The 23,147-nt window shown below is 40.5% G+C and overlaps 1 protein-coding gene across 2 annotated transcripts in view; it reads left to right on the top strand.

Annotated features, from left to right (window-relative positions):
* CDH23 (cadherin related 23) overlaps positions 1–23,147 on the top strand; it is a 1,628,602-nt gene that overhangs the window by 1,502,447 nt on the left and 103,008 nt on the right. Inside the window, exons 45-49 of one of the 2 annotated variants that reach the window (XM_082268006.1) lie at positions 5,346–5,549; positions 15,935–16,393; positions 17,133–17,249; positions 21,450–21,674; positions 21,809–21,978. In XM_082268006.1, coding sequence (XP_082124132.1) covers positions 5,346–5,549; positions 15,935–16,393; positions 17,133–17,249; positions 21,450–21,674; positions 21,809–21,978 — 1,175 coding nt within the window. The remainder of the gene's footprint in view (positions 1–5,345; positions 5,550–15,934; positions 16,394–17,132; positions 17,250–21,449; positions 21,675–21,808; positions 21,979–23,147) is intronic. The other variant, XM_082268007.1, reaches the window with a different exon arrangement.

The following is a 23,147-nucleotide window of genomic DNA, read 5'->3' as shown; positions in this document are numbered from 1 at the left end:
TTATTGCCCTGCTCAATTTTGTGTCATCTGCAAAAACTGAGATTGAGCTACTGATACCGTCCTCAATGCTATTTATGAATAAATTGAACAAAATTGGACCCAGAACTGAGCCTTGGGGGACCCCACTTACCACCCCTGACCAGATTGAGTATGAGTTATTTATTAACACCCTTTGGACATGCCCCTTTAACCAGTTCCGTATCTAAGAGCAAACCTTTTGGTCGATGCCTGTGGACCTTAATTTATAAATCAAGCTTTTGTTGGGAACTGTATCAAACTCCTTAGCAAAATCCAGGTTCACCACATCCACAGGTCTCCCACTGTCTAGCTCACAGCTAACCTCCTCATAGAATGTTAACAGATTGGTTTGACATGAACGTCCCTTTGTAAACCCGTGCTGATGTGATTACTGCTGATGATATTATTGACTTTAGCAAACTCCTGGATATAGTCCCTCATCATCTCCTCCAGAAGTTTACACACTATTGACGTCAGGCTGACTGGCCTATAATTTCCCGAGATATGCCTCTGCCCTTTTTTGAATATCGGTATCACGTTCACTTTTCTCCAGTCATCTGGTACAGTTCCTGTCATAATACTGTCAGAAAAGATCAGGAACAGTGGTCTCGATATAACCTTACTGAGTTCTTTAAGTACGCTCGGATGTACACCATCCGGGCTTGGTGATTTACTTGTGTTAATTTTATCCAGCTTTTCCCTGATTTCACCCTCTGTTAGCCATAGCAGCAAGTCCTGTGAAGTACTACTAGCCATACAGTTGTGGTCAGTGTACCCCACATTTTCCTGTGTAAAGACTGAGGAGAAAAAAGCATTAAGCACAGTTGCCTTTTCAGTGTCCTCTGTAACCAGCCTTGCATCATCGTTAATTATGTGTGCAACATGCTCTGCACTTGTTTTTTTTGCTGTTGATATATTTAAAGAATTTCTTAGGGTTCTTATTACTATCCTCCACTATTTGTCTCTCGAAGTTGATTTTAGCCATTTTGATTTCATATGTACATTTCTTATTTAATTCCATGTATTGCTTGAAAGCCGATAACATCCCCTCCGATTTATATTTCTTGAAGGCCATTTTTTTCCCCTAATAAGTTGTTTTACATTACGGCTTAGCCAGCCAGGTTTGGCTTTGGCTCTTTTAAATTTATTTCCCATTGGAATGCACTGTGAGATGCATTTGTTTAATATGTTCCTAAAGCATTCCCATTTTTCCTCCGTGGTCAGTGTTCCTAGGGTTTGGTCCCAGTTTATTTCCTCTATCATTGAGCACAGTTTGGGAAAGTTTGCCCTTCTGAAGTTTAGGGTTCTTATGTTGCCTTCATGCCTTGCTATGTTGTGATTTACGCTAAATGTGATCGTACTGTTATCGCTAGAACCCAGGTTGTCCCGGACTCCTGCATCTGCGATTAGGTCTGGGTCATTAGTAATTAATAGATCCAGCACTGCATTCATTCTAGTAGAAGAATCCACCAACTGAGACATGTAGATGTCCTGTAAGGTTTCCATGAAGAGACGGGCCTTTAGTGAGTGTGCAGTCCCCTCTTCCCAGTTAATGTCAGGATAGTTGAAGTCCCCTAATATGATGACTGGTCTCAGCTTTTCCACGTTAACCAGCAGTGACATAAATTCCAACTCTACCTCCTCTCTTTGGTTGGGTGGCCTATAGCAAACTCCCACAATTACTTTCCCCTTTTCACCTTCCCTACAAAGTACGGATTCTAACTCCGTACTCCTCCCTTCCAAAATATCACTCCTCTCCATCACCCTTACATTATTCTTCACATAGAGACATACCCTCCCACCTCTTTTTTCTTCCCTGTCCTTCCGATACACAGAATACCCTTGGATATTGGCCAACCAGTCATGTGAGGAGTCAAACCAAGTTTCTGTTATTCCCACAAGGTCTATGTCCTCCTCATGTACTAACATTTCTAACTCATCCATTTTATTAGCTAGGCTACTGGCATTTGCATATATCCCTCTTAGTTTAGTGGAAGTTGATATTGCATAGTGCTTAATTTTATTTTTGTTTGGTCTGAGGTTTATCCGAACAGATGGTCTGAGGTTTGTCCGAACAGATAATTGCTTAACATTTATTTATATTTTTTGGTAGCATTAAAGGCACAGTAAAATGAATATGCTCCTTCTCTAAATGTGTCTGATGCAGAAAAATATGAACCGAAGATAGCATGATGAAATTCCCTCCATTAACATTTTTCATAAGAAAGTATCACTCATCATATATACAGTATCATGGGTGATACTCTCTAAAATGGTAATGTCAGCAACATGTAAAAATACTGTACTCACTGTCCTCTTTTAAATGTTTGATTTTAATTGTTTGAATAGGTTTTTAAATATAAGAACATTGAGTTTGGTACCATGGAAGTTTCATCACGCTGTTTACAGTGCCTTGAAAAAGTATTCATACCCCTTGAATTTTCCACATTTTGTCATGGTACAACCAAATTTTATTGGGATTTTATGTGACAAACACAAATTGGTACATAATTGTGAAGTGGAAGGAGAATGATAAATGGTTTTCAAAATTGTTTACAAATAAATATCTGAAAAGTGTAGCGTGCATTTGTATTCAGCTCCCTTTAGGGTCCTTTCACGCGGGGCGGTCCGTATTTTCCTCCGCTCAGGCACTTCTTTTTTTTTTTAAATGGACACGGATGACACTTTGGATTGTCCGTTCCGTAAGTTCGTTTATCATCCCATCCATTTGCGGGTGATAAACGGAGATGATGTATGTCAATGGGATTGCGGACGTCAGCGGATGACACTGCTGACATCCGTTTTTGCGTCCGTTTTTTTTTTTTTTAACGGAAGAAAAATAGGGTTCTCTTCCGTTCCAAAAAACGGAACTGATTGGAAAGGACGCAAATCGGATGTCAGCGAATGGTCATCCGCTGACATCCGCAATCCCATTGACATGCATTATGTCCGTTTTTCATCCGCAAATGGATGGGATAAAAAACGGACATATGGACCGCCCGTGTGAAAGGACCCTAACTCTGATAACCCAAACTAAAATCTAATGCAACAAATTGCTTTCAGAAGTCACCTAATTAGTAAATGGAGTCCACCTGTGTGTAGTTTTATTTAATTATAAATACAACTGTTCTGTGAATCCCTCAGGGGTTTGTTAGAGAACCTTAGTGAGTAAACAGCATAATGAAGGCAAAGGAGCACACCAGACAGGTCAGAGATAACGTTGTGGAGAAGTTTAAAGCATGGTTAGGTTATAAAAAAAATATCCCAAGCTTTGAACATCTCATGCAGCACTATTCAATCTATCATTCGAAAATGGAAAGACTATGGCACAACTACAAACCTACCAAGACATGGCCATCCATCTAAACTGACAGGCCGGGCAAGGAGAGCATTAATCAGAGAACCAGCCAAGAAGCCCATGGTAACTCTGGAGAAGCTGCAGAGATCCACAGCTCAGATGGGAGAATCTGTCCACAGGACAACTATTAGTCATGCACTCCACAAATCTGCCCTTTTATGGAAGAGTGGCAAAAAGAAAGCTATTGTTGAAAGAAATCCATAAGAAGTCCTTTAGCAGTTAGGAGAAGCCATGTGGGGGACACCGCAAATGTGGAACAAGGTGCTCTGGTCAGATGAGATCAAAATTTTAACTTTTTCGCATAAATGCAAAACGCTATGTGTGGCAGAAAACTAGCATTGTACATCACCCTGAACTTAGCATCCCTACCGTGAAACATGATGGTGGCAGCATCATGGTATGGGGATGCTTTTCTTCAGCAGGGACAGGGAAACTGGTCAGAGTTGATGGGAAGATGGATGGAGCCAAATACAGGGCAATCTTAGAAGAAAACCTGTTAGAGTCTGCAAATAACTTGAGACTGGGGTGGGGGTTACCCTTTCAGCAGGACAACGACCCTAAGCATACAGCCAGAGCTACAATGGGGGAGAGGGGCTGAATACAATGGCATGCCTCACTTTTCAGATATTTATTTTTAAAAAAATATGAAAATCATTTATCATTTTGCTTCCACTTAACAATCATGTTCCACTTTGTGTTGGTCTATCACATAAAATCCAAATAACATACATTTATATTTTTGGTTGTAACATGACAAAATATTGAAACTTTCAAGAGGTATGAATACTTTTTCAAGGCACTGTAAATGGTTCATATGGGTAAAACATGTAGTGCTTTGCTTGCAATAGTATTTTCTGTTAAACTGAATATACTGTAGCTTTATCTTAACCTGTATAACTAGAGTGTTTATATAACCAAAACTTTTTTTTCTAGTTTTGGATGGAATATAAAAAGGTTAGGACCCTTGTGAGGTTTTTTTATTTTTCCCCCCCATTTAGAAAATTCACCTTCTCTATTTGTCCTTGTGGCCATTTTCAATGGGATAAAAAGTGATGGGAAATTCAAAATATTACGGATGTCACCAAAAAAAAAAGGGCTGACAGAAAAACTTATAATAGAGACGCCTGTTCTGGTGACAGCTGTCTAAGAGGGAAGTTCCCATCCTTTGCGCCCCTGGGACAGGACATGAAGGGAACTGTTCCTGATTGGATAAAAACATTGAAAAATAAACTGACAGGAGTTTTACTTCTTCCCTACTTCAGCCAAAAGAAAAAAGTTTAGGCTATAATTATACAGTATCATCATGTGGACATGACAGTTTCATGTTTCCCCATTCTTCTTAATATTTGTTACATTTCTTGACCCTAGGTATTAGGGACATGCCTACAAAAATGGAAAATTAAACAGAAAATAGGTAATTACGAGCCTATACCCCAGGATACCTTATTATGAGGAATATCTTACTGAAGCAGAGGGCTATGAGATGGTTCCTGAGATATCCAAAGCAATTACATTTTTGATAAAAAATATAAGCTCTCACTGCTGAATCACAATGGGTGAGGGAAATAACATTGGTTTTAGAAGAACTAACGAGGACCTCCTAGAAAGATATGATGATGTAAATAAAAATGGGCACAGATATAATTTACAAGGAATTACAATAATTTACCTGGTCTTAGGGGATGTTTTCATATATGACCCCTGGAAGACAATACAGAGAGGAAACCTTGTCTGTTTTCTCTGGTGCCTATTCAAGAGTACAGATGTTTGTAGACACCTAGAACAGGAAAAAGTGATAATAAAAGGGTATAAGTCTGTTTCACTAAATAAATGTTTTTATGACTGGAGTTGAACTTTACTATTTATTCATTATATTCGATACATGAATAAAAATATTAAACGTGCAATTGTTTTGCATATTCAATTATTTGATTTTGTAACTGTCATTGATCATTGTATTGTCTTTTAGGTGTTGTGGCTGTGAGAGCAGGAAGAAATATAGACAGAGAAGCTTTCTCTGTTCCTGTGCTGAATTTAACACTTTTGGCAGAAGATATTGGAAAGTTAAATAGCACAGCTTCACTAGTCTTAACAATATTGGATGCCAATGACAACAGACCCATCTTTAGCCCACAGAGTGTTAGTGCACGACTTAGGGAAAACAGTCCTCCAGGTATGTTATTCTGTAATCTTTGAATTACTAATACATATTAGACACTTACCTTGTATTGATGGGAGCAGATTGTGTATTTTTGTGATTTATTTGTGATTTATTTATTTTTCATCCAATCCCATCCGATCTGATGCTCCAGACAGATGGAAAATGGATTACCCTCTGTCTGGGTTTCACGGACAGGTTCTGATAGCAGCGGGTGTCAGCAGACATGTCACAGCTGACATCTGCTGCCCCATAGATGTGAATGGAGCTTCCGATCAGGTCCACCTGAAAAACTGACAGGTGCACCTGATCAGAAAGCCCGTGTGAAAAGGGCCTTATATAGTGCTGACAGTTTACATAGCGCTTTACAACATAAGGGCAGAGTGTACAATTACAATACAGTTTAATAAATAACTATAAATCCTGTATAATAATAATAACACAGTAGGAATCAGAGGGCCCTGCTCGTTAGATCTTACATTCTAAGAGGGAGGGTCAAGAGATACAAAAGGTAATAACTGGGGTGATGGGCTGATGTAGAAAGTAAATGTACAGTTGTTAGTTGGGGTCCAGATAGGCCTTGATGAAGAGATGAGTTTTCAGGGATTGTCTGAAAGTGGACAAAGTAGGAGATAGTCGGACAGGTTGTGGTAGGGAATTCCAGAGGATGGAAGAAGCTCTGGAGAAGTCCTGGAGGTGAGCATGGGAGGAAGTGACAAGGCAGCTAGAGAGCAGGAGGTCTTGGGAGGAATGAAGAGTGCGTATCTTGAAGATGTGGCGGAGGTTGAGGTGGCAAGCTTCAAACAGTGATTGGATATGGGGCCGAAAGGATAGTCCAGAGTCCAGGATTACACCTAGAACCTTGGCGTGCAGGGGTGGGTTGATAATTGAGCAGTTGAGTTTGACAGAGAAGTCAGGGGAAGGGGCACTTGGGGATGGAAATATTATGAGCTCGGTTTTGGATAGATTGAGTTTAAGGAAGTGGTGTTATATCCAGGCTAATATGTCTGTTAGTATATTAGCGATACGTGAGGAGACTAATGGAGTGAGCTGAGGGGTAGAGAGATAGATTAGCATAGAAATGATATTGAAAGCCATGAGAGGCAATCAACTGACCCATAGAGGAGGTATAGATTGAGGTTAAAAAACAGAACCTTGGGGAACCCTGACAGAAAAAAGAAGAGGGAGTAGAATTGTAAGTGACACTGAAGGTTCTAGGATAGGTAGGATGAGAACCAGCGCAGAGTACAGTCGCAAAGACCAATGGAGTAGAATTTAGGAGTACAGAATAGTGTCCATTGGTTTTAGCCTTTAGTAGATTGTTTGTGAGTTTAAGGAGAGCAGTTTCCATGGACTGTTGAGGGCAAAATTTGGACTGAACGGGATCAAGAAGTTTGTGCTCAGTCGGTTGCAGACCAAACGTTAAAGGAGTTTGGAGAAAAAGAGGAGTAAAGAGATGGGTCATAGGTTGTTAATATTGATGGGGTCTATTGAGGGCTTTTTAAGTATGGGGATTACTATTGCATGTTTTTCAAAGTTAGGAAAGGTGCCAGAAGAGGGGTAGAGATTACCGATGTGAGTTAGAGAGTGTACAATAGAGCCAGAGGGTGACCATAGCATTTTAGAGAAAACAGGGTCCAGGGGGCAGGTGGTTAGGTGGGCGTCAGAAAAAAGTTTAGCAACCTTGTTTATAGTAGCAGGGTTGAATGAGGGAAGTAATGATTGTACCTGTGAACATGGGGTGTTGAGCGGGGGAGGTATCAGCACATTGGAGATCCCCTCATGAATTGTATCAATCAATCAATAAGTGATTGGCGATCTCTTGTTAGTGAGTTAGTAGGTTGAAGCAGTGAAGGACTAAGAAGAGAGTTGAAGGTAGAGAAGAGTTTACAGGGGCTGAATGAGAAGGTGTTAATAAAAGTGATAAAAACAAAGTTGTGAAAGTACTTAAACCAAACAGACCCAAGGCCATTTTAATGGATATTTAGATGTTCTCTTTTATGTTGACTTGTACTTTTGGTGGTTTCAACATAAACTTATTTCACAAAAAACATTCTAATGCCACCTTCTCTAAGGTACTTTGAAAGCAAATATTGCAAATAACAGAAACCAATGAGATATGATTGTTTTTAGATAGAACATTTATTTGTAAATCTGGTTTGATCTATTTTTGTGGTGTGTTCCTGGGAGAAAAACAGCTTTAGGCAGTCTTAGTGGGGTCCTTAGATTCATTCTTTCAACACAAATTGTTCATGGGAAAAGAACATTATGTACAGCATTTAACCTCCACTGCATGCAAAAAAGATCTGGTTGAGATTCCTGCTTTTGCATTTTTATACTGAATTGATGGCTGTCATAATGATTAGCTTGTGCAAGCATCTGTCTATTCACGAGAAAATAAAACTCCAAAATAATTTCCTAAAATTACTAGATTCTTTATCTACGAAGGTCACTTATATTTCTCTGAAGTCATGTTGAAAATAAAGAAAAAGGAATCCACTTAGCACTATTACATGACTTTCTCATATGCTTATGAGATTTATCCGAAAAACACAACCTACATGAATGTGTTTTCATGAACTCTCTCTTTCAGTTATGTGTTTTGTGTTATATTGTGTGGGTGATGTACTAGAGCCATTGAGAGCACCTTGAAAGTACTCCATAAGTGATTTTTACTTCCCCATAGAATTGGGGATAAAGTAATCATCCCATGTTTTATTTGATAAGAGACCTTTTCTATTGTAATAACACATTTACTTTAAGTGCAGTTTTCATTTAAAATTGCGAGTGTGCAAATCTAAATACACTGAAGTTGAATCTCTGTAGAAAAGTGTATGTTATTTTTTCAAGATTAAGGTGTATGTTTTTTCAAAACTTGGTCTCTTCATAGTAGGAATGGTTTATTGTGGTCTAAGGAAAGTGTATCATATAAAGTGTACCATTGTTCCTTAGTTGTTGGTAGGCATAGTGATAGGATGGTGTTCTAACAGAACATGGTTTATGACACCTGTTGGCATCTTCTAGCATCAGTTTCCTTTGTGGCTCTCAACATTGGTCACATAACATCCCAGAGCAGAAAGATATCAGTTCTTGAAGATGTCCCTCTGTCAAACATTTTAATCACAGGGCTGAAAAAGGAGTAGATAGATCTTCATGCCCAGGATGTGTCACATACTGCAGATTCTGCTTAGATAGATGCAAGAATGATAAGGTGTCTCCAACCATGGCTGCCATCCCAACACATCTTGTTGTGGGGCCCACAGCACCCGCCTCTTGACCGCGTGCTGTTTGCAAACAGTTGATAAGTGAATTTAGCTATCACTCAGGAGATGAAGGTTGAATTGAATGTTGGGGGCCCTGGTAATAGGTTGGGTGTTATGTCTGCAGCCTGTGCGGTGATTGGCCAGCTCAGTAAGGTAAACCTTGACTGGGAAGAGTGCCTGTCAGTCCCAGGCACAGTCACACCGACCCCTCTCCCTCACCATGTCTGACAGGCCGCAGACCATTGGCCCACTGATGAACTTCTTCCCCAGCGGGTTTGGCAGAGTGTATGCCTGACATTCCCTGGTCACTATCAATGTGAGACCAGTGGGGGGGGGGGCAATTCAGGGGTCTGTAGAAGGAGGGCAGGAGGTCCTGTGTAATAATGGGGGTAGTATGGCGGAGGGGTCCTGAGTAATGATGGGGTTAGTAGTACAGGGGGAGGGGGTCCTGTGTAAGTATGGGGGTAGCATGGGTGAAAGAGTCTTGTGTAATGATGGGGGTAGTATGGGGGAAGGGTCTTCTGTAATGATGGGGGTAGTATGGAGAGGGGTCTTGCGTAATGATGGATGGGGGGAGTACTAAAAAATGTTTGCCCAGGGTCCAATCAATATTGAAGACTTCCATGCTTATTGCAACTCACCCATTCGTACCCTTCCCCAGTCTTGCCCTGCCACTTATACCAGAGACACTGCAGGAAGTGAGAGGAAATCTTTACAAAGTTAGGGTAATCCCACAGTGAAAAGAGTAATATCTTAGACTTCCAATTACTTTCTGCCTGGGTAAGAATGGTCACCAGGACAAATAGAGATGTTAAATCTGCCCTGGGGGGATATACTGTATTAAAAACTTATCAGGGTTGGAATCCTTTCCTACACTATGCTAAAGAAAACAAACAAAAAAAATATTTTGAGTATACATACACTTAAAGAGGAACTCCAGGTTTTCACACAGTTTACTTCCTCCTATTGACCTCAGAGGTGTGACATCATCCGCCCATCTCTCTGACTCAATCAGGGGAAAGCCTTCTATTCATTAATAGTATACATTGCTCCCTCTGAATGGCTGAGAACCACTGCTGTAGACTTTCCTGTGTCAATCCATTAAGTTGATCCGCACAGCCAGTTCTTGCTCTTTTTAAAATCTTCATGTTTATTGAAAAACCACAGTGTACAAATGCAGATAAAACCAGTTGACGTGTTTCAGCCTACAAGGCCTTAGGCATAACTAAGTAGTTACGCCTAGGGCCTTGTAGGCTAAAAACTGTCATCTGGATTTATCTGTGTTTGTACACTGTGGTTTTTTCAATAAACATGAAGATTTTTAAGAATAACAACTGGCTATGCAGGTCACTCTAATGGATTGTTGATAACAGAGAAGCGACTTTGGATCAAGCACCAGTGGGCTCTGCTCATATTCTTGTGTATGGGTAGTAGCACTATATATTTTTCATGTGTGTGGTACCAGACTTTCCTGTGTTCCAGGCTTGAGAAAGGAAGTCTCGGCAAGCACCCGGAAAACACGGAAAACAATGTGGTATGGTGTATGTAGCCGCAGCTACATACAGTTTAAATCGCACATCCAGCGGCCTCACAGGTTAGTGAGGGACATTGTTTTTTGGCCAGCTTGGCCCAAACAAACTATGTAAATTGTGTGAAAACTTGGAGTTCTTTAAGACTGCACAATTAAACATGCCAGGTATAGCTCTGCCTACTGTTATAGATTAGATAACAGAGCAAGGCAATCAAGCAGGATTCAGAATTCAAGAAACTTGTGTGAGAGGAATATGTATAGGGTGCCTCTGTTGACTTCCTTCTGTTCGGTAACTCAGAAAGTATGACATTTAGTTTATCGTCATAATGGTTGGGAAACTGAACAGAAGCTGTCATTTACAGAAAGCACAGTTAGCAATGAAAGCTCATTGTTTCCTCTTATGTGCAATCTTCTAGATTTCACAATTATTATTAGGTGTTTTTTAAAAATGTATTCATCTCTACAAAAAAAAGATAATAATGAGGAGAAACAAAGGCTGACAATGATCTTCAGGTTTAGAAATATGAAGGCTAATGTACAATGGTTTTGCACATACACCCTATTATGGCCAAGATCTTCTAAACTATTTTTTTTTTTATTGAAATATTGCATATTAATATTATGTGTACTGTCTTTCTTTTCACACTGTTAGCATGTGTACCATTTATCATGTAATATTGTCCTGCATACTGTAACTCGAATTCCATTATCAGATGGCTAAGTTGAAGACTTCTATAAAGCCAAAAAGACCCTGTTGTGCAGCCTCTTTAGGCCTTGCTTACCTGGGCTTCAGCTTGTACATGAGTGCATGGGCAGCACAGTGGATAAGTAGTTTGCACTTCCACCTAGCACTAGGGTCGTTGGTTTGCATCCCAATCATAGCACTGCCTGCCCGAAGTTTGCATGTACCTTCATGGGTTTCCTCCCACTACTCCAAAGACATGCTGGTAGGTTAATTGGGTTCTGTCTGAATTAACCCTAGTGTAGCACTGTCCCCATAAGACTTGCTGTGTGATGACTTCTTGGGCCTCCTCTGATTACCTGCAGACAGTTACGTACCCAGGGACAGTTCCATCCTTACTCCCAGTTGCTTGTCACTCACTCAATAAATAGTCCAGGGGTTTTGGTTTTTAGTATTTATTGTGGAACTTGGTTTGGAGAAGGGAATAGGGGGAGACTCCAACTTGAACTATTTACAGCTGATAAGGACAACTCTCACTTGGCCTCACCAGGTTACTTGTGGAAGCAGTCACACTGCTTGAACCATACTGCCACTTGTATGGCAGGGTTAAGTCTTCTTGCTCTCTCTAGCAGCAGACTTGATGGCAACTGCTTTATCTTCAGGACACTCTCTAGCATCCCCTCGACTGACACCCGTCCACTGACTCTTCTAGCTAAAGGGATGGCCCTCTCAGGACAGGCTCCATGACACAGATCTGTACTCACTGTATGCAGAATCAGATCCTTTCCAGTGTCTCCCTTCCAGTCAGCTCTGCAGGACCTCCGGGTTCAGCTCCTCTCTGACTCACAGGCCCTCAGGTCAACCACCTGAGGCTGCATGGTACCTTCTACAGAGGAGGGGCAGCTGCCCTCCAGCTGAAAGACCCTGAGCACATGTGCTCTTGGAATTTATACAGTATCCCAGCATGCACCGAGGCACTTTCCTCTGCCAATAACAAGGGCTGTACTAAATGCCTGTGCACTCATTTATCAGGTTACCTCCCACTGTCCAATATGTCTCCCTATTGGACCAGTGTGAAACACTTCAGACAAACTGAGCTGCACATAAGCTCCATGAGCACACCTCACTAGCAGATCCTGCTTTATGGTAGGCCGAGAACAATATAGATGTTCCTGGCAATCTTTCTGGTAAGCAGAACAGATCCAAAACTATACTCTCTATAGCACCTACCTGGGTGGGTGCTACACTAGTATGTGTGTATGTATAAATATGAGTTCGGGACCTTAGATTGTAAGCTCCTTGGGGCAAGGACTGATTTGAATGTACAATATATATGTAAAAGGCTGCATAAATTGACAGCGCTATATAAGTACCTGTAACAAATAAAAGCTTACACAAAGCGTTTGCAGGGTTTTTGGCAAGATTTGCTGAAACTTTGTCAAAAGCATTGCAAACGTTTTCTGTTCACACTGCTTCCAAACAAGCTGAAGCCCATGTGAAAAAGGTTCTTAAGCACATGACCTTCGGAGAATTTACCCTCCTGCCTGACCAGGCATTCAACACTGTACCCAAATAAAATTTAGGTCCTTTTTTTCCCAAAAACATAGCTTTCTTTTGGTGGTATTTGATCCCCACTAGGTTTTTTTATTTTTTTGCACTATAAACAAAAACAGACTCTTTAAAAAAAGATTTTTTACTTTCTGCTATAAAACATATCCAATAAAAATGTTTTAAAAAAACCTAATTTCGTCATAAATTTAGGCCAATATGTATTCTGCTATATATGTTTGGTTGAAAAAAATCCCAATAAGCATTTATTGATTGGTTTGCGCAAAAGTATTTGTGCCTACAAACTATGGTGTGTGTGTGTGTGTGTGTATATATATATATATATATATATATATATATACAGTGGGTACGGAAAGTATTCAGACCCCCTTAAATTTTTCACTCTGTGTTATATTGCAGCCATTTGCTAAAATCATTTAAGTTCATTCTTCTTCCTCATGAATGTACACATAGCACCCCATACTGACAGAAAAACACAGAATTGTTGACATTGTTGCAGATTTATTAAAAAAGAAAAACTGAAATATCACATGGTCCTAAGTATTCAGACCCTTTGCTGTGACATTCATATATTTAACTCAGGTGCTTTCAATTTCTTCTGATCATCCTTGAGATGGTTCTACACCTTCATTTGAGTCCAGCTGTGTTTGATTATACTGATTGGACTTGATTAGGAAAGCCACACACCTGTCTATATAAGACCTTCCAGATCACAATGCATGTCAGAGAAAATGAGAATCATGAGGTCAAAGGAACTGCCTGAAGAGCTCAGAGACAGAATTGTGGCAAGGCACAGATCTGGCCAAGGTTACAAAAAGATTTCTGCTGCACTTAAGGTTCCTAAGAGCACAGTGGCCTCCATAATCCTCAAATGGAAGATGTTTGGGACGACCAGAACCCTTCCTAGAGCTGGCCGTCTGGCCAAACTGAGCTATCGGGGGAGAAGAGCCTTGGTGAGAGAGGTAAAGAAGAACCCAAAGATCACTGTGGCTGAGCTCCAGAGATGCAGTCAGGAGATGGGAGAAAGTTGTAGAAAGTCAACCATCACTGCAGCCCTCCACCAGGGGCTTTATGGCAGAGTGGCCTGACGGAAGCCTCTCCTCAGTGTAAGACACATGAAAAGCCCGCATGGAGTTTGCTAAAAAAACACCTGAAGGACTCCAAGATGGTGAGAAATAAGATTCTCTGGTCTAAAGAGACCAAAATATAACTTTTTGGCCTTAATTCTAAGCGGTATGTGTGGAGAAAACCAGGCACTGCTCATCACCTGTCCAATACAGTCCCAACAGTGAAGCATGGTGGTGGCAGCATCATGCTGTGGGGGTGTTTTTCAGCTGCAGGGACAGGACGACTGGTTGCAATCGAGGGAAAGATGAATGCGGCCAAGTACAGGGATATCCTGGACAAAAACCTTCTCCAGAGTGCTCTGGACCTCAGGCTGGGCCGAAGGTTTACCTTCCAACAAGACAATGACCCTAAGCACACAGCTAAAATAACGAAGGAGTGGCTTCACAACAACTCCGTGACTGTTCTTGAATGGCCCAGCCAGAGCCCTGACTTAAACCCAATTGAGCATCTCTGGAGAGACCTAAAAATGGCTGTCCACCAACGTTTACCATCCAACCTGACAGAACTGGAGAGGATCTGCAAGGAGGAATGGCAGAGGATCCCCAAATCCAGGTGTGAAAGACTTGTTGCATCTTTCCCAAAAAGACTCCTGGCTGTATTAGATCAAAAGGGGGCTTCTACTAAATACTGAGCAAAGGGTCTGAATACTTAGGACCATGTTATATTTTAGTTTTTCTTTTTTTAATAAATCTGCCACAATGTCAACAATTCTGTGTTTTTCTGTCTGTATGGGGTGCTATGTGTACATTCATGAGGAAGAAGAATGAACTTAAATGATTTTAGCAAATGGCTGCAATATAACAAAGAGTGAAAAATTTAAGGGGGTCTGAATACTTTCCGTACCCACTGTATATGTATACACACCTGTATATATACACACATATAGTGGAATTTGTTTATTTTTATAGTAGTAATGGAGGCAATCAGCAACTTATAGCGGGAGTGCGAAATTTCAGCGGACACTTTGTGGGAACCAGTTACAATAATACAAAGGCTCAGAATGGGTTAAACATCAAGGGCGATCAAAGGGTTATATGTGCCTAACCAGTGTTTATGTGTACTGTGTGTGATGTTTTTCCCCCTATCAGAACGGAGCTCCATTCTGTGTTCATGCTTGATGATCGGCGGGTGCCAGGGGGACATCCAGGGCCCAGCACCCGCAGATCGACTTCTGCTGTGCGTAGTCACAGCAGAAACAGCCTGCCAGAAACAGCATGTATACATGATTCTACACAGAATGGCCACCCTGCAGCAGTATATCTGCTATGGGGCGGTCAGGAAGTGCTTAATAAAACATCTCATAGCCTATTGTCATGTAATGAATGTCTGACAAAATTTGATGTAAAACATCTGTTTACAAATGTATAGACCAGTGATGGCTAACCTTGGCACCCCAGATGTTTTGGAACTATGTTTCCCATGATTCTCATGCACTCTGCAGTGTAGTTGAGCGTCATGGGAATTGTAGTTTCAAAACATCTGGGGTGCCAAGGTTTGCCATCACTGGTATAGACAAACGAAGTCAAAATAAAAAAAATCCAAAACCAATATAGGTTTACTTTAAAACACCTGAGGATCGCTTATTCTCCAGCTTCTCTCCAATAATACACTATGGCAAGCATGGTTGGCTGGTCTACATTCTTGATGAAAATCTTGGTGGATAGATTTTATTGCATTTTTTTCTCTTGTTAAAATACATTGCAGATTTCTCAAAAACTATATTTCAAATGAAATAATATTGGAAGTAGACAAGTCATTTGTTCCTATTTGTAAGGGAGTTCCAGCCATTGTATATCCATTGGGCTAAGAGTCGGTTCACACTAGCGCAACTTGTCAGGCGACTTGTCAGCCGGACAAGTCGCGCTCCCTCGCGGTCCATTGACCGCTACAGGACCCGTCCTAATAGAAGCGACACAAATCGCTCCGACTTAGAAAAAGGGTCCTGTACTACTTCGGGGCGACCTCGGAGCGACTTGCATAGACTTCCATTATGTGAAGTCCCTGCAAGTCGCTCCGAAGTCGTGGTGCACGGGACTGCACAAGTCGCCCCCGAAGTAGTAAGGAGTCGTGTCGCCTCAGTGTGAACCGGCTCTTAGTGCTTCAGTAACTTGACACGCACTAATGCCCATGCGTATATCTATGTCATGCAAATATTATCACACATACAGAACAAACCTAAAGGAAATGGCAATTTAACATGGATTAACCAAATACTTTATTCTTTCAGGGTTTTCTGTTGTGCAGGTTACAGCAACAGATGCAGACAGCGGCCCAAACCAACAACTAACCTACCGAATAGAAAGTGGCGCCCAAGACAGGTTCCTTATTGATTCCTCTACAGGTGTCATTAGGGTGGCTAATGTGACAGTGGACAGGGAAGAGAAGGATGCCTACAGGCTAATAGTAGTTGCCACAGACCACGGCACCACACCTTTATCTGGAAGCGCCACAGTCAACATACTCATTGATGATGTCAATGACTGCCCACCCGAGTTTGTCAATCCCATCCAGACTGTCAGTGTCTTGGAATCAGCTGAGGTGGGAACTATTGTAGCTGAGGTCACTGCCATTGATCGAGACCTCAATCCTCGTCTGGAGTATTACATCATTGAAATTGTGGCCACAGATGATACCAATGTTATTGTACCCAATCAGCAGGGAACATTCAGTATAGACTTCAAAGCAGGTACTTTATTTGAATCCAGTGAATAAATGGCATTTTCTACCTATTATCGACCTTCCTTATACTAGATAGAATTTCCCATCATTACACTCTTTACCTGCATGAATCTATACAATTCCTAATCTTCTCTGGTGCTCTTCTGATACTCTTGTTTTTTTTTTCCTCTTTTCTATTAATATTCTTTTGCCTTCTGAATTTCTGGTGAATGAAAGTGTCATGCTACTAACCAACTGACTCTTCTCTTTTCTTTATGGCTCACACCTCTGAAGGTTTGATGAGTGTTATCTCTGTAAAAGCCTTTCCTGTCTGCCTCATGCATTGTCTTCTTACATCATCATCATCATCATCATCAACATAATAACTGTTTGCTGCTGTCGCTACTACACTCTCATAGTCATTGCTGGCACGGATGTCAACATGCTCATCTTAAAGGGCAAGGCATGTCCTTTATTGGTTGTTGTTAAGCCTATGCAGACTGAACACAGGATCATTGGAGCTTGACATAGAGCTGGAACTGAATTCAAATAATGGGATGTAATGTCTTCTTAATACTATACATGATAATGCTGCACATAATATTTACATCAGCTGTTTTGATAGAACTTTACTGGTTCCACTTCTTATGATACTGAGCTCCGAATACACAATTTGAAATATTTCACAACATTCAGATCAATTTTGTGTAGGTATTGTAAGAAAGTGAATAATTTGTGACATTTGCCCTCATTTATTCATTTTTTAGGAGCAGTTATGGTAAAATCTCCCTTGAACAGAGAACTTGTAGCAACTTATGACATTACTGTCTCTGTATACGATAATGCCAGCGAGGTGGTTGACCGATCAGTTAGTGTCCCTAATGGTAAGTTTTGATTAGTTCTATCAAAAAAAATTAGCTTTTCTGCAATTTAGATAATTGCAATACAGTTTAATTATCAAGAGGTCTTCTATTTCCTCAAGGTGTTATACAGTATATTCATATTCATTTGATGCAATTATTAAGCATATGGTATCTACCTGCAATTTATTTTTTTTGTAAAAGCATTACCACATGTAACACAAATCCATGATAAAGGGCAGTCAGGGTGGAAGAGAGTTAAATCTGTATTGCCAAAAGATGGTGGAATGCTTTCTTTGGCGTGTAGGCTCTTGAAGTGCCTAGTCTTTACCAGAGTCTCGGAGAAATATGATTGGAGTTGTGCAGTGAGCACTTCCATAGTACAATTCCAGAGACTTCCTTGCTGACAACAAAAGACAACAGGAAACCAGGCTGAGACATAACCATGGAAAACAGATTACCTGGAACTGGAAATTCTGACAGCAGATAGTTGCCAAAGACAACAAAGGGAGGAGGGCACATGCAATATACAAAAGATCCTAGACAGAATACACAAGGAATAAGTGAAAGGAAGTGGGATACAGGACAAGCACTGGTAAGTAAATTGGTTGAACGGAGAAAAAGATGAATGAGCAAACTCTACAGGGAACCAGAGACAAGACATAGGTTACAAGAAAAAGCAGAAAACAGAAGAATAAACCAGAAGAACCACATAACCACACAAGTGCCAGAATTCAGATTCTACACCAGAATTTCAGAACAGGGAAAAAGTTCTGACCAGAACCCTAATAAACTCTATGGGACCAGAACTTGAAAAATTAAAAGTTCCCATTTTTAAGGTGTATATACAAGTAATTGACCATAAAAAGGTTATGGGGGCCCGGGTACTACCCTGGGGGACATGTATCATGCAAAAAAAACTTTTTAAAATGTCATTTTTAAATAAGCAGTGATTTTAATTATGCTTAAAGTAAATCAATGAAAATGAAAAATTCCTTTAAATAAAATGCCTGAGGGGTCCCCTAATGGCACTTTTCCACTGCAAGTCCCGGCTCGGCTATACTCGGCCCTGCTTGGCCCGGTTTGCTTTTCCACTGCTGGTACCGCATGGTACGGTGTTGGAACGGTTCGGTACGGTACGGTATGGTTTGCTTTTCCACTAAAGTAGTACTAAAGTTAAGTGGGTGGGATAACAACGGAGTTGGTGGGATTCTCTGACCAATCTAGTGGCTAGTAGTGACTGCATGCAAAGATTGTGGGATATGGTACCGGGTATGGTACCTGTTGGAACCACAATCGAGTAGGTACTGTTTTTGAGAGCCATACCATTTGGTTCCATGCAGTGGAAAAGCGCCGCCGTACCGTACCGTACCGAACCGTTCCTACACTATACCATGCGGTACCAGCAGTGGAAAAGCACAAAACCAAACCGTTCGGTTCCATGCAGTGGAAAAGCGCCATTAGTCTGCCTGTAAAGTGATCCATCTGTACCATGTATAAAACCTGCTGCAGCAAAACTGACGTGTATATATATATATATATTAAATTTAAATTGAATTAAATTCCCTGCAAGCTTTCTTTATTTTGTAAACAGCGGCTTGGGGAGCCAGACTGTATGATTAGTGCATTTGGAACAAGATTAGAGATTTTTTGGATAAATTCTGGTGTCTCTTTGGAAGACTTTGGATGGAAATAATAAAGGTTTGCAGCACAGTGAGCAAGCCTTATTTGAAGAAGCCAAATTATAGTACACTCAGGCCCATGTTCATGGGGAAACATGACTGACAATTTGTTATTTATCAGTGTTATCCCCTCTCTGTAGGCTTATGTTACTCCCGTTCTCAACCTCAGAGCCAACATCAGAATCAAGTAACGCCTGTGCATCCTCAAGAAGAAAGTGTCTGACACTGTGTTTAAAAATTCAGCAGACTCCTCAGTGCCTGATGGTGGGGCTATGGCAGGAGCAGCTGTGGACAAGGAGGCAGAATAGGCCACTCTGACAGCTGCGGTGGACTGCAAAGTAGTGTCAGCTTGGGTGATCGAGGATGAGAATGGTTTAGTCACTTCCTCTGAATGCTTTGACTGGATAGCATGGCCAACATCAGTAAAAAGAGACAAACGTTCCCAGCTAAAGGATTGACCATATCCACCTTTGCCTGTGGACACAGACACTGGTGGACCCCTCAGAGTGGCATGGGACTGTCTGCCTCTCCATGTTGGGCTCCCAGACATGGTGGGGAAGAGGGGGGGGGGGCAGCAAGCCATAGGAAGTATCCATTGTATGAATAAAGCAAAAGACCCAAGTGCTACAATACAACTGTGCCAACCACTAAGCCACCAATACTGCATTCACCTTCTTATGCAAAGCTTACTAATGGATGCAACTGTACCTTTATCTGGTAGTGAGACGAAGGTGGACTGGAGCTGAATTCTATGGTCCTGCCAGGTTACCATTTCAGAAGCACTGATAACTCTTGAACATCACAGTCAGACAAACATTTGTTCTACTGGGATATCATTTTTTTTAGATTTTCCATATTATATATATATACAGTGGGTACGGAAAGTATTCAGACCCCCTTAAATTTTTCACTCTTTGTTATATTGCAGCCATTTGCTAAAATAATTTAAGTTCATTCTTCTTCCTCATGAATGTACACATAGCACCCCATACTGACAGAAAAACACAGAATTGTTGACAGATTTATTAAAAAAGAAAAACTGAAATATCACATGGTCCTAAGTATTCAGACCCTTTGCTGTGACACTCATATATTTAACTCAGGTGCTTTCCATTTCTTCTGATCATCCTTGAGATGGTTCTACACCTTCATTTGAGTCCAGCTGTGTTTGATTATACTGATTGGACTTGATTAGGAAAGCCACACACCTGTCTATATAAGACCTTCCAGATCACAATGCATGTCAGAGCAAATGAGAATCATGAGGTCAAAGGAACTGCCTGAAGAGCTCAGAGACAGAATTGTGGCAAGGCACAGATCTGGCCAAGGTTACAAAAAGATTTCTGCTGCACTTAAGGTTCCTAAGAGCACAGTGGCCTCCATAATCCTCAAATGGAAGACGTTTGGGACGACCAGAACCCTTCCTAGAGCTGGCCATCCGGCCAAACTGAGCTATCGGGGGAGAAGAGCCTTGGTGAGAGAGGTAAAGAAGAACCCAAAGATCACTGTGGCTGAGCTCCAGAGATGCAGTCAGGAGATGGGAGAAAGTTGTAGAAAGTCAACCATCACTGCAGCCCTCCACCAGTCGGGGCTTTATGGCAGAGTGGCCCGACGGAAGCCTCTCCTCAGTGTAAGACACATGAAAGCCCGCATGGAGTGCGGTGAAGCATGGTGGTGGCAGCATCATGCTGTGGGGGTGCTTTTCAGCTGCAGGGACAGGATGACTGGTTGCAATCGAGGGAAAGATGAATGCGGCCAAGTACAGGGATATCCTGGACAAAAACCTTCTCCAGAGTGCTCTGGACCTCAGACTGGGCCGAAGGTTTACCTTCCAACAAGACAATGACCCTAAGCACACAGCTAAAATAACGAAGGAGTGGCTTCACAACAACTCTGTGACTGTTCTTGAATGGCACAGCCAGAGCCCTGACTTAAACCCAATTGAGCATCTCTGGGGAGACCTAAAAATGGCTGTCCACCAACGTTTACCATCCAACCTGACAGAACTGGAGAGGATCTGCAAGAAGGAATGGCAGAGGATCCCCAAATCCAGGTGTGAAAGACTTGTTGCATCTTTCCCAAAAAGAATCCTGGCTGTATTAGATCAAAAGGGGGCTTCTACTAAATACTGAGCAAAGGGTCTGAATACTTAGGACCATGTGATATTTCAGTTTTTCTTTTTTAATAAATCTGCAACAATGTCAACAATTCTGTGTTTTTCTGTCAGTATGGGGTGCTATGTGTACATTCATGAGGAAGAAGAATGAACTTATAACTTATAAATGATTTTAGCAAATGGCTGTAATATAACAAAGAGTGAAAAATTTAAGGGGGTCTGAATACTTTCCGTACCCACTGTATATATATATATATATATATATATATATATATATATATATATTTTTTTTTTTTTTTTTAGATTTTTCCATATTATATTTTTTTTTAGATTTTTCCACATTATATTTTTTTTGAATATTGTTATAAATTGTCTATCTTACATATGAAAAACATAATTGTTACTGTTTTTATTTATTGCTTACAGCAAAATTAACAGTGAATATTCTGGATGTCAATGACAACACTCCCAGATTTCGACCATTTGGAGTTACTGTTTTCTCTCAAAGGATAATTGAAGGTGCCACTCCAGGGACCACACTGTTGTCAGTATCTTCTGTTGACCCAGATAAGGGACCTAATGGCCAGATCACCTACTCTCTCCATAACCTTGTACCAGCAGGATACGTACAACTTGAGGACATCACAGCAGGTAAGAGCACACTGAAGAGCACACTGGTTGCAAAAGTTTTTTCCTAGCTTTTATTACCTATATGTACACTATTGGTTTCTGTACACTGTTGCTGTTTTTGTTGAAAATAAAGCATACTACTTTTTCTTGTACAGGAAAAATTATAGCAAACCGGACTGTGGATTATGAGCAGGTGCAGTGGGTAAACTTCACTGTCAGAGCATCAGATAATGGCTCTCCACGGAGGTCTTCTGAGGTTCCTGTTTGTCTTGAGATCGTGGATATCAATGACAATAATCCAATATTTAGCCAGACCTTATATCAGGTAAAAAAGTGGCAATGACCAATGTACAGTCTAGTAAATGTGTTTTAGTTATGTTGTGGCACTGGTACCTCCGAAGGCCTGTATACATTGCATCTAGTCCACAGGCTAAGAATGTTCAATTATTCTGTGAAAGTACCGTATGTGTAGACAATGAATTTCTATTCTGGGGATTTGATCTGTAATTAGTTTGTTTAGCGAGCTGTATAATTTACACTTGCTACACCAGTTACCTGGTTGACAGCTAAGGGTGAAATATCCCACACATCAACAAAAGGCTTTATTGTCTCCATACCCTGTACATACCCTACACAGACCCCAGTACAGCCATTTTTCGGGTTTAGACTTTACAGTGTGTACAGTATATGAAGAACCAGTTATGGATGAGCAATTTATTTGTATCACAAATACTGCATATAGACAGTAAAAAAAATAGATAAAAAATAGAGATAGTTAAAAAAAAAAAAAACAACTAAATAACATTGACCAAAGACTAATATAGTTTCCAATAGGCTATTTAAAAAGCTAGTAAAATAAATTGCAGGAGTAGATTGTGAATGTTGCCAGGAGAGTATATTTTTGATTAATCTTTTATATTTACTTATTAAGTAATTATATTTTTCAAAATTCTATTTATATTTGTTTTAAAAGCTTTTTGTCAGCTCAGGGCAATACCTGAAATAGCCTGCAAAGATTACCATGAAGACTGATAAAAAATAAAACCGCACCTAAAGAAGGTGAATCTGGTACAGGAAGTCTAGAGGTTCTAACAGGATGTAGTACTAATATATTTTCAGATGTGGGGCAGGAAGTAAATATTAATGTCAGTAGGTCATCAAATTTTACAAATGTTTCCAATTATTTAAGCATTCAAGACGTTTTAAAAAAGAAATAGCATAAAATGTATCAAAAACATGGTAGATAGTATGTTTATTAACCACAGATTTTTGCTTTTACAGTAATAAACAAACCCAAACTGTGTAAAATATGTCAATTCTTAAAAAAAAAAAAAAAAAAAAAAAAAATGTGATATGAACTGAACGTATAATCTACTGTGGTAAACATGCACTGTAGTCAATAACTGACACTAAAGCTGCAAGATGCATCTATGAAATGTATCCTACCTGCTCATGGTTTTAATTTTTAATTTTAGCGCATTTGTAGTGGGTACC

Source organism: Pelophylax lessonae (genome assembly GCF_965119305.1).
Source record: "Pelophylax lessonae genome assembly, chromosome: 9".
Lineage (NCBI taxonomy): Eukaryota > Metazoa > Chordata > Amphibia > Anura > Ranidae > Pelophylax > Pelophylax lessonae.
Note: the sequence above shows the minus strand (reverse complement) of the source record. Positions and strands in the feature narration are given on the sequence as shown.